The sequence below is a fragment of the Vicugna pacos genome, chromosome 8, assembly GCF_048564905.1.
Source record: "Vicugna pacos chromosome 8, VicPac4, whole genome shotgun sequence".
In the NCBI taxonomy this organism is placed as follows: Eukaryota; Metazoa; Chordata; class Mammalia; order Artiodactyla; family Camelidae; genus Vicugna; species Vicugna pacos.
The window spans coordinates 3,312,828-3,329,250 of NC_132994.1; the positions used below are offsets into that span (position 1 = coordinate 3,312,828).

The 16,423-nt window shown below is 38.0% G+C and overlaps 1 protein-coding gene across 1 annotated transcript in view; it reads right to left on the minus strand.

Moving 5' to 3' along the window:
- COL19A1 (collagen type XIX alpha 1 chain) overlaps positions 1 to 16,423 on the minus strand; it is a 332,279-nt gene that overhangs the window by 2,317 nt on the left and 313,539 nt on the right. The window contains exon 49 of the mRNA XM_072965486.1: positions 12,541 to 12,669. Coding sequence (XP_072821587.1) covers positions 12,541 to 12,669 — 129 coding nt within the window. The remainder of the gene's footprint in view (positions 1 to 12,540; positions 12,670 to 16,423) is intronic.

The following is a 16,423-nucleotide window of genomic DNA, read 5'->3' on the forward strand; positions in this document are numbered from 1 at the left end:
TCAAGTCATCTCAGTGAGTGCTTAAGATCATAGGCTAAAAAATGAGGAGGAAATAAAAATTACTGAAGATATATGAATTTTGGATTAACAACACTGTGGCACAATTCCAAATGAAGGACAATTCTGCTGAAAGCTACATATTTAAATTCTGTTCTAGATTTTAATATCATGTAAAATATATTATTCATTCCATGTGGATTTCAGTGCATATGGTATCATAAAACAAGAAACAAAATTTGTGTATTTGTATAATAAGGCAACATTTACACTTCTCGTATCAAATGTAATAACTTATTTGTACAAATCTCTCAGCTTATTGGGTTAATAACGACCTACTATGATTAGAGAAAGATGTTCAACTGTACAAAGCACACAAGAGCTTTCTACTCTTATGTTTCCTAATAAGGTCCCAAGCTCATTCCTTATGAAGGCTACCAAAAAGCCACATGAGCTCACTTTATAATCGTTTCACAACAAAACTTCAGATAGGAATGCTAATAAGGTGAATAACAGCTTTCCCATTTTCTAGAGTTAAGATTTTCATCCCTTTAGGGTAGGTCACCCTTAAAATTTGGAAAGGACTAAGAGGCTAGTCTATCTGCAAACAGACATGTGTTTTCATGATGACAGTTGGATATCAGTGTAGCTTACTTTGGAAAACGGAAATAGAACAAGAGCAGTGTCCTAATCCAGAACATTGGAAGAAACATGGTGTTTGCTAGGGTTTTTCGGCTGCGAGGCTTTATTTCTGGTAGGGAGATTTTCCATTTCAACTACAGGGATTTACTTCTAAAGTTGCAAATCTGTGCATCTATATGCATACTGGAAAAATGAGGACAGAAAAGAGTGTTACTGGCATTTTGGGAGGGACAATTCTTCATGGAGGGGGGCCTTACTAGCTGTCTGCAAGGCTTATAAGTTGTTTGGCCTCCCTGATTCCAGACCGTTAACTGACCACACTGTCCTTTATCATTTTGACACCCATAATGTGTTCCATTTCTTAAGGTCCCTGCTGCTGACAAATTTGAAAAGTCAGATCTCGATCTCTATCAGTCACATGAACTACCCCACGGGCCACTGGATCACAAATAAGAGAAAGGTTTCCTTCATTATAAACCAAATAACAGCTCAACTTAGGAAGTTCAAAAGTAAGAATGATCGTTCCCAACACCGTCCCTCCGAAACTGAAGGACAAATGGCTGGCTCTGTTTTCTCCTGGTGACTCCGTATTCACTCAGTGTGCAGGGCTCTTTCTCAAATGCATGAGGCTTTCAGGTGCGCTATCTGTGCTTGAGGGTCTTCAGAGAGGTGGAAAATCAGCTATGTTTGGAGAAAGTTTAAATCAAGTTCTTGCAGGGCACCTGATCACCCAAACAACAACTACATATAAAACAACCATCAGTTAGGATGACCTGAAGACTAGCAGAAGAGAGCTTCTACAGCCGAGGGGGCAAGATGGGGAGGAGGGACGGAGAAGCAGTCCAGTCACAGCCCACAGCCCTGGCATGGTGACCCACAAGCAGGATGGATATCACAACTATGACAGCCCCCCCCCGAGGATTCGGGGGGCCAGGCCCCCTGTTGGGCTCTCCAGCCCAGGGAAACTGCATCAGGGAGATGAGCCCCCATAATGTCTGGCTTTGAAAACCAGCAGGGCTTATGTCCAGGAGAGCCTGCGGGCTGTACCAAGACTCCACTCTTAAGGGGCTCACACACAAACTCACTTGCTCCGAGTCCCAGCATAGAAGTAGCAGTTTGAAAAGCACCTGGGTCATATGAAAAAGAGATTCATTGACTAGTTTTAGGGCATGTGCCAGAAAGGCAGGGATCCAACAGAAGCTTCTCCAAGGATGGAAGTTCTGGCAAGTGCCATTTTTCTCTCTCTTTCCACTTCCTGGACCAGTGCTGGTGGGTGGGCGGCATTCTGTCACTCTCCATCTATGTAGCTAGCACTGTGCCCCACCCCACCATTGTTCTTAGGAACCACCCTGCCCAACCTGCCCAGCCCAGCCAGCCTCTCCAAAGTAGCTCTTGCCCTAACAGTGGGCAGCCCTGGATGACACTGGTGCCCTTCCAAAGTGGCGACCACTCTGGGGAGGCTGCTCTGCACACCAGTGTGTCTGTAATAGACATGGCTGGGTCTTGCAGCCAGCCAGCTGGGGGCCAATTCTGCCCACCAGCACCCCCACAGCAATCATGATCTATCCACAACAGAAGGGTGTTTGAGATCTACAATCTCCCAAGACTGAATCAGGAAGAAATAGACCATCTGAACAGACCAATCACTAGCAAAGAAATTGAATCAGAAATCAAAAAACTCCCAACAAGGTCCAGGGCTTCACAGGTGAATTCTACCAAACATTTAAGAAAGAGGTGATACCTATCCTTCTCAAACTATTCCAAAAAATTGAAGAAGAAGGAATACTTCCAAACTCATTCTATGAGACATTACCCTGATACCAAAACAAGACAAGGGCACCATAAGAAAACGAAATTACAAGCCAATATCCCTGATGAACATAGATGCAAAAAATTCTCAACAAAATATTAGCAAACTGAATCTAACAAACATTAAAAGGATGATACACCATGATCAAAGCCACAAATCAATCAATGTGATATATCACATTAACAAACTGGAGAATAAAAATTATATGGTCATTTCAATAGATGTGAAAAAAGCTTTTGACAAAATTCAACATCCATTTATAAGAAAAATGTTCCAGAAGGTGGGCATAGAGGGAACATATATCAGCATTATAAAGGCCATTATGATAAACCCACAGCTAACATACTCAACAGTGAAAAGCTAAATGCATTTCCTCTAAGCTCAGAAACAAGGATGTCAACTCTCTCCACTTTTAATCAATGCAGTATTGGAAGTCCTAGCCACAGCAGTCAGACAAGAAATAAAAATAAATCAAAGGAATTCAAATTGGAAAGGAAGAAGTAAAGCTGTCACTGTTTGCAGATGACATGATGCTATATATAGAAAAGTCTAGAGATGACACCACAAAATATTAGAATATGAAAACACTAATTCAAAATGTTCATTGCAGCATTATTTACAATAGCCAAATATGGAAGCAAACTAAATGTCCATGGATAGATGAATGGACAAAGAAGATGTGCTTAAATATATATACAATGGAATATTGCTCAGCCATAAAAAGAAAGAAATCTGGCCATTTGCAACCACATGGATGGACCTAGAGTGAATTATGCTAAGTGAAATTATCAGATGGAGAAAGGCAGGTATTGTATGATTTCACTTATATGCAGAATCTGAAAAACAAAACAAATGAACAAACAAAATTGTACAGAATCAGACTCATAGTTACTAGGATCAAATTGGTGGTTGCCAGAGGGGAGGAAAGTAGGAGGCTGGGCAAAATAGAGGAAAGTGATTAAGAGATTCAAATATCCAGTTTTAAAATAAACAACTTACAGGATTGTAATATACCACATAGGAAATACAGTCAATAATATTGTAATAACTATTTATGGTGATAGATGGTTACTAGACTTACCATTGTGGTCAATTTGTAATGTATATAAATGTTGAATCAGTATGTTGTACACCTGAAACTAATATAATATTGTATGTCAACTACCCTCAATAAAATTAACAAAAATTAGAACAAACAAGTAAGTAAATAAAAATAAGTTCTTTCTCAAAAAACTCTCCCAAGAAGATAAGATCTCTTAGAAAAACTTGCCTTTCTTCTTTATATATGGGAACCCAGTGGGATCATGCTTCTCAGGGCTTCTTGGACCCTGATGTGGAATGTTCTTACTCACCCCCCAGCAGCACGCACACACTAGGTCCCACAGTGAAGACCCCACATGGGAATGAAGGACACCAAGGAAAGCGCTCCTCTCAGTGCATGGCAGGAAGGCAATAATCAGAGACCCACAAGATGGTTAAAATCTCAAACTGTCTGGAAATGCGTTTGAATTAAAAAGAGATGTCAACAGTGACCCCTCTTGGGAATTTAGGAAAAGTGCAGATGGGGTGACCCAATTCAGAATCATGTTGCCTCTGTTCACACTGCAGGAAGATCAGGGTTCTGAAAGAGGGCCCTCAAGTTTTCATTATCAGAATCTTGGTAGAAGCAGGATCTCCTCTTTTCAGGTTGGACTGTGTACTTCTAATACAGGCACATCTGGTTTTATTGCAGTTTGCAGATACTGAGTTTTCTTTTACAAATTGAAGGCTTGTAGCAACCCTGCATCAAACAAGTCTATCGGCACCATCTTTCAAAGTCTTTCATTATTGTATTTGTTATGGTTCTATAAATGGAACAACAAAGCCTGCATGACAGCACATCTGTTGACAGCATGGTTTACTGAATATTTTAAGTCCACTGGTGAGACTTACTGCTCAGAAAAAAAAGAGATTCCTTCCAAAATATTACTGCTCATTGACAATGCACATGGTCACCCAAGAGACCTGACAGAGATGGACAAGATTTGTGTTGTTTTCATGCCTGCTAATACATCCATTCTGCAGCCCATCGATTGAGGGCTCATTTTGACTTTCAAGGATTATTATTTAGGAAATACGTTTTGTAAAGCTGTAGCAGTCAGAGATAGCAATTCATCTGATGGAGCAGGGCAAAGTCAACTGAAAAGCTTCCAAAAAGGATTCACCATTCTAGATGCCAATAAGCACATTCATGATTCACGGGAAGAGGTAAAAAATATCAACATTAAAAGGAGTTTGGAAGAAGTTGGCGCCAACCCTCATGGATGACTTGGAGGGGTTCAGATCTTTAATGGAGGAAGTAACGGCAGATGTGGAAATAGCAAGAGAATTAGATTTAGAAGTGGAGCCTGGAGATGGGACTGGAATGCTGCAGTCTCATGATAAAACTTGAATGGAAGAAGAGCTATTTCTTATGGATGAGCAAAGAAGGTGATTTCTTGAGACAGAATGTTCTCCTGGTGAAGATACTGTGGAGACTGTTGAAATGACAACAGAAGATTTAGAATGTAGTGTAAATTTAGTTGACAAAGCAGCCGCAGGGTTTGAGAGGACTGATTTCAGTTTTGAAAGAAGTTCTACTGCGGGTCAAACACCACCAAAGAGCACCTCAGGCTTTTGTGAAAGGAAGAGTCAATCGATGTAGCAAACTTCATCATTGTCTTCTTTTAAGAAATTGCCACAGCCACCCCAAAATTCAGCAACCACCACCCTGCTCAGTCAACAGACATCAACACGGAGGCAAGACCCTCCACCGGCAAAATGATTATGACTTGCTGAAGGCTCAGATCATGGTTAGCAGTTTTTAGCAATAAACTAAGTTTTTAAATTGAAGTGTAGTTGATTGACAATGTTGTGTTAGTTTCTGGTGTACAGCACAGTGATGCAGTTACATATACATATGTACATACATTCTTTTTCATATTCTTTTTCATTATAGGTTATTACAAGCTATTGAATATAGTTCCCTGTGCTATACAGTAGGACCTTGTTTACCTATTTTGAATACAATAGATTGTATCTGCTAATCCTGAACTCCTAATTTATCCCTCTCCACCTTTCCTCTTTGGTAATCATAAGTTTATTTTTTACATCTGTGAATCTATTTCTGGTTTGTTAATAAGTTCATTTGTGTCATTGTTTTAGATTCCACATATAAATGATATCATGTGATATTTGTCTCTCTCTATCTGACTTACTTCAATAAAGTAATTTTTTGTAGTTTTTTTGGAAGGGGGGTAGATAATTAGGTTTATTCATTTACAATTTATTGTTTAAGAAGGTACTGGGGACTGAACCCAGGGCCTTGTGTATGCCAAGCATACACTCTACCACTGAGCTGTACCTTCTCCCAATAAGGTAATTTTTAATTAAAGTATGGACTTTTTTTTTTAGACATAATGCTATTGCACACTTAATAGACCACAGTGTAGTGTAAACATAACTTTCATATGCACTTGGAAACAAAATCCACAGACTAACTTTCTTTATGGTGGTTGTCTGGAACCAGCCCCACACTGTCTCCGAGGCATGTCTGTAGTCTCACAGCAATGGTCTCACTGCTCCCTACATGTCTCCTGCTTCTCAGATAAGCACACGAAACTTTATGAGACCGCTTTGCTGAATGAAATAAATGCACAGCCTAAAGGTTGAGAGTTATGTTTTATTTGGTGGACAATGCTGAGGACTCCCGGGATGACAGCCTCTCAGATGGCTCTCAGGGACTGCTCCGAAGAGGCAGGGGAGGAGCTAGGATATATAGGAGCTTTACAACAAAGACCAGGTAGTTGGAACACTAAAGGATTACTTTGTTTTTTTAAGGTCTGAAGTATTTATTTATTAATTTTTTTAAACTTTTTAAAATTGAGTTATAGTCATTTTATAATGTTGTGTCAAATTCCAGTGTAAAGCACAATTTTTCAGTTACACATGAACATACATAGATTCATTGTCACATTCTCTTTTGCTGTGAGCCACCACAAGATCCTATATATATTTCCCTGTGCTACACAGTACAATCTTGTTTATCTATTCTACATTTTGAAATCCAGTCTGTCCCTTCCCACCCCCGTTCCCCTGGCAACTACAAGTTTGTCTTCTATGTCTGTGAGTCTGTTTCTGTTTTGTATTTATTTATTTATTATTATTATTATTATTATTATTATTATTATTATTATTATTATTATTATTATTATTATTTTTAGATTCCACATATGAGAGATCTCACATGGTATTTTTCTTTCTCTTTCTGGCTTACTTCACTTAGAATGACATTCTCCAGGAACATCCACGTTGCTGCAAATGGCATTATGTTGTTGGTTTTTTATGGCTGAGTAGTATTCCATTGTATAAATATACCACATCTTCTCTATCCAGTCATTTGTTGATGGACATTTAGACTGTTTCCATGTCTTGGCTATTGTAAATAGTGCTGCTATGAACGTTGGGGTGCAGGTGTCATCCTGAATTAGGGTTCCTTCTGGATATATGCCCAGGAGTGGGATTCCTGTGTCATATGGTAAGTCTATTCCTAGTCTTTTGAGGAATCTCCATACTGTTTTCCACAGTGGCTGCACCAAACTGCATTCCCACCAGCAGTGAAGGAAGGTTCCCTTTTCTCCACAGCCTTTCCAGCATTTGTCATTTGTGGACTTTTGAATGATGGCCATTCTGACTGGTGTGAGGTGATACCTCATTGTAGTTTTGATTTGCATTTCTCTGATAATTAGTGATATTGAGCATTTTTTCATGTGCCTATTGATCATTTGTATGTCTTCCTTGGAGAATTGCTTGTTTAGGTCTCCTGCCCATTTTTGGACTGGGCTGTTTCATTTTTTCTTATTAAGTCTTATGAGCTGCTTATATATTCTGGAGATCAAGCCTTTGTCAGTTTCATCTGCAAAAATTTTCTCCTATTCCATAGGTTGTTGTTTTGTTCTACTTATGGTTTCTTTTTCTATGCAGAAGCTTATAAGTTTAATTAGGTCCCATTTGTTTATTCTTGCTTTTATTTCTATTGCTTGGGTAGACTGCCCTAGGAGAACATTTTTGAGATGTATGTCAGATAATGTTTTGCCTATATTTTCTTCTAGGAGGTTTATTGTATCTTGCCTTATGTTTAAGTCTTTGATCCCTTTTGAGTTGATTTTTGTATATGGTGTAAGGGAGTGTTCTAGATTCACTGACTTACATGCTGCCGTCCAGCTTTCCCAACACCATTTGCTGAAGAGATTGTCTTTATTCCATTATGTATTCTTGCCTCCTTTGTTGAAGATTAGTTGACCTAAAGTTTGTGGGTTCATTTCTGGGCTCTCTGTTCTGTTCCATTGGTCCGTATGTCTGTTTTTGTACCAATACCATGCTGTCTTGACGACTGTAGCTCTGTAGTATTGTCTGAAGCCTGGGAGAGTTATTCCTCCAGCCTCTTTCTTTCTCTTCAGTAATGCTTTGGCAATTCTAGGTCTTTGATGATTCCGTATAAATTTTATTATGATTTGTTCTAGTTCTGTGAAATATGTCCTGGATAATTGGATAGGGATTGCATTAAATCTGTAGATTGCCTTGGGCAGTGTGACCATTTTAACAATATTGATTCTTCCAATTCAGGAGTGTGGGATATTTTTCCACTTTTTTAAGTCTTCTTTAATTTCCTTCATCAGTGTTTTATAGTTTTCCATGTATAATTCACCTCCTTGGTTAGATTTACTCCTAGGTATTTTATTACTTTGGGTGCTATTTTAAAGGGGATTGTTTCTTTACTTTCTTTTTCTGTTGATTTATCATTAGTGTAAAGAAATGCAACTGATTTTTGAACGTTAATTTTGTAACCTGCTACCTTGCTGAATTCTTCAATCAGCTCTAGTAGCTTTTGTGTGGACCTTTTAGGGTTTTCTATATATAGTAACATGTTGTCAGCATATAATGACACTTTTACCTCTTATTTCCCAATTTGGATCCCTTTTATTTCTTTCTCTTGCCTGACTGCTGTGGCTAGGACTTCCAAGACTATGTTGAATAGGAGTGGTGATAGTGGGCAGCCTTGTCTTGTCCCAGATTTTAGTGGGAAGCTTTTGAGTTTTTCACCATTGAGTACTATGCTGGCTGTAGGTTTTAAAGGATTACTTATTAACGAAGAAAACCAGGCATCTCAAGTTAAAGAATTTAGCTCTTTTCTATGTATGGGAGGAAGCAACACATTTGGGCTCAATGAATTCATTCCTTTGACAAGCACCTAGCTATCTAGGGCCAGTATCCTGTCCTTTCTTATTCTGAGTCCCCTCAGAGTGCACCACTGTGAGTAGCTGCAGAGGCCTGGCTGCAGGCCTGTCCTCACTGAGGCGTGGGGAAGCCGCTGATGACTTGATGGCTTCAGCGTTCTTTGTTTACTGATATGGTTTGCAGTATTTTTGCTTCACACCTTTAAATTTTTGTCCTTCCCCAAAGATAGTAAGATATTAAAGGACTCATTCTACAGTGCCTATTTCAAACCAAACCACTTCATTTCAAATGAAAATGAATTTCTCTCTTGAAAAACACTGAACAAAATATCCCTTTTGGAAATTTCTGAATTTGTGAGTGGACAGAACACATGGCCTTACACTCAAGGCTCACATTTCATTTCCCTTTCTGTGCGGGATTTTTCACTTCAGCCTTTCCTCAAACTCAGTCATGCTGTGTCAGGAAGAGGACTAATTCTACCAACAGCCTCTGAGGTTTGCATGGTCACCAGGGTAACAGTTTTATATGAATTTTTTTTCCTTTTTGAGAAAACTTTTAGATTGAGCAGAGCAAAGCTTTGAAGTTATATGCATCACTTTATCTTCTGATCACTTCATATTCATTTATCTACCAGAGAAAAACCTTCCAGGTCCTGTCAACTGCTGGTGAGGCACCAAAAATCAAACAGTGGCCCTTTTTTTTTCTACAGTAAGATTTTCCAGAGTCCTTAGGCAGGATAATCAGTATAGCATGACTACAGGCAAATGTTCCTTGAAAATGAATCCAGTCTTTCACAAGTTTTATTTTTCAGCCACATTTCTGGCATTTAATAAATACTGAAAAGGAAATATCACACAAAAATTGAGAAGACACCTGAATTATAATCAGGATATGTCTATTGTCAGAAACCCTCTGGTGGGACAAAAGTTTTGTTAATTTTACTAAACTTTGCTTTTTAAAAAGTTGGAAATCATACGTAGTGGAAATCACTACTGCAGAACAGAAAAAAGAAGAAAGAAAAAAGAAAAAGAAATGATGATAGTTTGAGAGACCTCTGGGACAACATCAAGGTGTTAATTTATTCACATTATAGGGGTCCCAGAAGGAGGAGAGAGAGAGAAAGGGCCTGAGAAAATATCTGAAGAGATGATAGCTAAAAACTTCCCTAACTCGGGAAAAGAAACAGTTACCCAAGTTCTGGAAACACAGAGATTCTTGTACAAGATCAACACTAAGAGTAACACACCTAGAAATATTGCAATTAAAATGTCAAAAATCAAAGATAAGGAGAGAATATTAAAAGCAACAAGGGAAAAGCGACAAATAACATAGAAGGGAACTCCCATAAAACTGTCAGCTGATTTTTTAGCAGAAACTCAAGAGGCTAGAAGGAAGTGGCACAATCTATTTAAAGTGATGAAAGGGAAAAACCAACAACCAAGAATACTCATTCAAATTTGATGAAGAAATCAAAAGCTTTACAGACAGGCAAAGGCTAAAAGAATTTAGCACCACCAAATCTGTTTTACAACAACTGCTAAAGGAACTTCTCTAGGCAGAAAAGGCCACAACTAGAAACAAGAAAACTACGAAATGGAAAAGCCCACCGGTAAAGGCAAACATACAGAAAACGTAGGACGTCATCCACACACAAGCTAGGAGGAAGGTCAAAAGACAGAAGTAGTAATGCCATTTGTATCCACAACAAGCAGTTAAGGGATTAATTAACATTTAGATGTAAAATATGATGTAAAAATCACAAAGGGAGGATGTTTAAAATGCATTTGAAATTAAAAGCTCAGCCACTTAAAGCGATCATATATATATATATATAATTATCCACCTCTATCTATCTATCTATCTATCTATCTATCTATCTATCTATCTATCTATCTATCTAGAGTGCTATACCAAAACCTTTTGGTAACCACAGTGCAAAAGTCTATATATACACACAAAAAAGAAAAAGGAATCCAAGCTTAACACTAAAGATAGTCACAAGATCACAAGAAGAGAACAAAAGAAGAAAAGGCAAAGGTTGGACATCATATGGGGAAATCCTTCCAGTTCAAGAATAGCACTGATAGTCCCATCAGGAGGAGAAGGAGTCGATAAGATCTTGGCAGCACAGCAGATAAAATGCAGAGGAAGCTTTTGCAGAAGGGAAAGTCAGTTGAGTGGAGAACAGAGGCCTCGTTTCCAAAAGCTGCAGTAATACTCCTGACTCGGCACTGCCTCTGCCCGAGAGCCTTCCAGACGGCCTTCCCTGCACAGGAGGGAGCCTGAGACAGGTGTTTGTGTGGATGGGTGACTCCAGTTCAGAACGGTTTTCCTTGCTCTCCTGACTTTCCCCTGCTCTTGTCCTCTTAGCTCGCTGCAGTCCAAGATTCTTCTCCTGTATAAGCGTCTGTATAAGATTTTTCTCCTACTGATGTTAGTAGTGTTGGTCCTCCACATAGTTTGAGGTATCAAACATTTTCAGATGGCCTTTCAAGCTCTTCTTCCCCATCTCCTACACTCTGAATTCACAATCGACCCAATTAGCAAAAGAAAATAATTAACCACCCTCTGCCCAACGATCCACACAGAAGGCTACACCTGCTTCTCCACTTTTTCTTCCAACTACCTGCCAAACCTCTCTATGACCTAAGGGAAAGGTAGAAAGGATGGTCAGTCAGGTCAACTGGAGTGACTGACTAAACCTGAAGCCTGGTCCGTCTCGATTGTACAAAGGATCCTAACAAACCCTGTGACTGGGTCACCCCTCAGGGGGGGCTCTCAGGTAAGGGAGGGCACCTTGGGGCACTTCCTCCAGAAAACAGAGAAGTAGTCGAAGGAGAGTGAACTAGTGAAAGGAAAGTAATTCTCTGCATACACAATATTTTGAACTGTATCCCTGTGTGATATTGGGGTCAACTTTCTCTTTTCTCCTTTACACAAGTTTTTGTTTATTCCAAGAAGGAGTTTCTCTATGTAATCCATGGAAAGCAGTTTTCCTGGTCTTATCTTTCATGGTGCGTACTCACTGGATTCAACATTTCCTTGCCAGAGCTGTGACTCTTCCAAGCCAGGGTCTATTTGGCCCCTCTGCTGAGTGCCAATCACATTTCTAGAAAATGGTCCTGCCAGCTTAACTGAGTCAAGCTACACCAAAGATCACATCTCTTGTCAAGCTGTCATCAGTGGAGCAAAATTTTTGGCCAGTTTGAATAAAGCTTTGCTTTAAAAAAGTTTAGAAACTACAGGAGAAATTTTTTAAAAATTCAAGTTACCATTCACCACTTTTACAGAAGAAGAAAAAGGATTCTAAAATTTCTCCAAGATGTATTTTGGACCCAAGTCACTAGTTACAGTAGCAGCTCTTAAGACCTTTCCCTCAGGTTCCTTAAGATACTAAGATGACTAAGATGAGGATTCTTGTGGTCTGCTTATATCAACAGCAAGGCATAAGCAACTCAGAGATTCCCAGATAATAATGATAAATAAGCATATATTATTGCTGTTATTGCCATGACAAATATTATTATTAAATGCATTTAGACTGGCAGATAATTATCAATTTTAAATTTGAAGGAGTAATAGTTCAAAATCTATTTCTAGAATGTCAACTATTAACAAGATATTCTATATTAAATCAGTATATAGTTACATATATAATTTATAAAATACATACATTATATATATATACTTTAAATATATATAAATTATACAATTTATATATATATAAATATATCTAAATTTACATATATCTAAATTTATATCTTAACTGCGATTAGCATCTTATAAATACTGAGAGTTAAAGAGCTAGTAAACATATATCATCCTTGAAGACTTACCTTGAGGGCCAGGGTCTCCTGGTGGCCCAGGTAACCCATCCTTTCCTGGCGGACCAGGCCTCCCATGGGCTTGGGCAGCCAGCATTGCTGCTGGTAGCTTGAGCTGGGACAGGAACACAGCCATCCTCTCTACATTGGTGAAAGGGGAAAACAACACGTTATGTTACAGAGACACTTTTCATGTCAAAAGTTTTCAAGTATTTTTTACATGAAATTCAACCAAAAAAGTTATTTGGTTTTCAATTCAGTCATATCTAGTTTACCAACAGGTCGAGATTTCTTTTTGATTGTTCAAATAAAACAGACTGTACAAAGTTGTTTGAATATGGATACAGACCAGTCCTTTGGAGAATTTCCAGGGCTCCAGAGATGTAGCCAATCTAAGGGACAACATCCTAGCACCTAAGTAACTTCTGGTCATGACTTGTGAAGAGAATTTAGGTTCACATGAACAAATGGTTGTAATAATCAATTGAAGCCACTATCCAGCAATGTTGTGAATGTGTGTGTGGTGATTTAAAATAAGTTCACAAAGCCTTTGAGACTCCCTTACAAATGGGATTAGGTAGAGCCTCCTTCCCCTATTCTTGAGTGTGGGCTGGACTTCCTTTTCACTTTCAACAAACAGAAGAAAGGCAGGATTGAGTGCGCCAGTATGGAGACTGAGTCATGAAAGACTCATGGCTTCCTGGTGGTTTCTCTTTTACTTTCTTATTCTGGGGGAAGCCAGCTGCCATGCAGTGAGGACCCTCTGGCAGTTCCGTGGAGAGACCCACATGGTGATGATCTGGAGCCACCTGCCAACAGCCAAGTGAGTGAAACTGGGAGTGGATCTTCTGGCCCCAGTCGAGCCCTCGGATGAGTTCAGCTGTGGCTGACATCCTGAATGAAACTTCATGACAGGCTCTGAGCCAGAACCACACCACTAAGCAACCCTTTCAGTCCCTGAGCAGCAGCAAATGCATAAGAACAAATGCTGCTGTTTTAAGCCACTAAAGTTTTGAGATACTTTCTTCTGCAGCAAGAGATAACTCACATAGTATGTGACATTTTGTATTCTTGAACAAAATTGCATTATTGATAGAGAGGTTTATTTACTGAAAAGATGATCATTGGCTTCATAGTCCCTATGATTTCACTGCATTGTTAAATTCTACACTGGACTAGTATTTTACTTTGTCAAAAATTAACTTATGCTTTTAAAGCAAATGTCTTGGGAACTATATTCAATACCTTATAATAGCCTACAATGAAAAAGAATATGAAAATCCATATATGTATATATATATAACTGAATTGCTTTGTGGTACACCAGAAAGTAACACAACATTGTAAACCACCTACACTTCAATAAAAAATTAAATACTATAAGAAGAAAACATCCTATTATAACCCTCAATATTGTTTATTTTTTTTCCAGTTTGATTTTTAGTTCCAGTTAGTTCCATTATTCAGCCAAGGTTTTAGTAGGAAGGACGTCTCCTTTAGCCAAAGGAATGCATGCAGTATTGGTGCAGACTCATGGTCCCATGGAATTCCAATGGCAGAGTGAAAACAGCAAAAAAAAAAAAAGAACAAAACAAAACAAAAACGCTATTCATTTCTGTGAACCTCAGGAAAACATTGAAACTAAGAAGATGCAAGTTACAGGAAGTTGACAAATTATCCAGAACATTTAAAACTCTTCTGTCAGTATTGAGTGCTGTGAGCTTTAACAACTGAATATGCCCTAAATCTGCAATGCTGCCTTCTCAAGGTCACGTTACTGTCATCTGCCCTTGTTCGTCCGCCAGACTGCTTGGAGCCCAGCGCTGTTCATCTGGGTCCTATAGAAAGAGACCAAGAAGGGCAGGGAGGGCTGTGCAAAGGTGCTTCCTCAGGGTGAGCCCGGTTGTTGGGCTGGGAGGGTATCCTTACAGGAGACATACAAATGTCAACACTTAGAGACTTATTAAAAAGTCAACAGAAGTGTCAATACATCGTAGAAGACTGATCCATTAATAACTCGTAACATTTAAAGGATTTGGAAAATGAGGAACTTCATAAAATGTAAATGTGAAAATATAAAACAGAATTTTTCACTCTAAAATTCCTAAATAAGACATATTACTCACTAAATTAAACATTCTCTGTAAGCAGGGCCTTGTACTGGGCAATTAATGCTTTCTGCTCTAAGCGCTCTTGTCCAGAAATCATGGGGAGAGCCTGAGAGAGATGATGACTTCAGTAAGAACTACTATCCATATTTTTATAAGATTATCTGCTGATAAGCTTTATTTTATAACTAGAAATTTGTTATATAATTATTCTCAGAATTACATTTTTAAAATAATCAACTTCAGGGTTACAATTGTTATTATAGAATTCTTGGTTATTATTAATCCCACATAAGACCACTGTTCAGTTAAATTTCACCTCAAAAGCATATTCGATAATTTACCACTATGTGGAACTAATTTTGGTAAAATCATTAACACAAATTCATCCAAAGTCCATGATACATACAATCTTATCATTGGATTCTGTACTTTTTAATTTTAGTTTTTATTGAAGGGTATTTGATTTACAATGTTAGTTTCAGGTGTACAGCAGTGATTCAGTTATACAAATACATACATACATATGTATACATTTTCAGATTCTTTTCCATTATAGCTTATTAAAAAAATTGAATATGGTTCAATTTGCTTGGTTTGTTTATATTTTGTATAGCTCATTTTTAACTAATCTAATATATACATAACTAGATTTAAAATAGAAAACTGAAGGAAGGCATCTCCTTGCTGTGACAGAAAAAAAGTAACGACATGTTTTTCTTTTCACATACTTTCTTTAAAAAGCAAATTCAAATGGTTTCATTTGCAAAACTAATTTTTCAAGATACAGCTAGAGTTAATGTGAAAAAATCAGCATAGGCTTGGGGCAGATATATCTTCCAGAAAAATATTCTACTGATGAAACTGTGTTTATTTTGCAAGTAAGGAGTAAATGACAGTAATATTTTAGAGTCTGGCTGCCAGTTAGAGAATACAAAAGCCAAATCATGCAGACCCTGTAGAGTTATCTCAATTTTCTCCAGTTTTTTTTTTTCACTCAGTTTAGTTTATTTAGTTGAACTTCAAAGACTCATTTCACTCAGATATGTATGTTTTACAGATTTTTGATAGAGAGTAAGTTATTGCTGACTAAAACCTATTTATACTATTTAAGAAATAAAACAAAAATTCTTTTCAAATAAAATTATTAAGGGAAAAGCCCCAACAAATGTGGAGCAGTAGCTGGAAATGCCAAAAGAGCAATCACCCTACACTCACATCCTCAAATCACAAAGCAAGCAGAGCAGAAAAATTACTACACCTACAGGACCAGAATCTCTGGTGTGGGTTGATTGACAGCGATGATGGTGACCAATGAGGATCTGACGAGTCATCCCTAACAATGCCATTAAGTCGCTGGCTTTCCTGCAAAATTTACCATCTGACTATTCACCTGGGACAGGCTTGGTTGATGTTAATACATTTGTTTCCAGTAACAACAGATAAAACAAATTTGCAATTAATATATATACTTCTGCAAATCATCACATTGAATACAGATATATCTTTATTATATTACATTGTAAACTGGGTGTTTTATAAACAAATACGAAATCCAATGATCAGTTGAATCCAACTGAATCCAATGACAGTTTGAAACTGCATATTATTTGCTATTTTTCACTTAAAAGACAGATATATATTTCAGTACATTTTCCCTTAATTCGGGACCTATTCCTTTGAATACCTTCAACGTCTAAACAAATATTCACAGTACAAAATTTTCCTCTCTAACACATGGGTTGAATTTATAAGTAATTTGCTTTGGGTGCTTTTAAATAATTTTA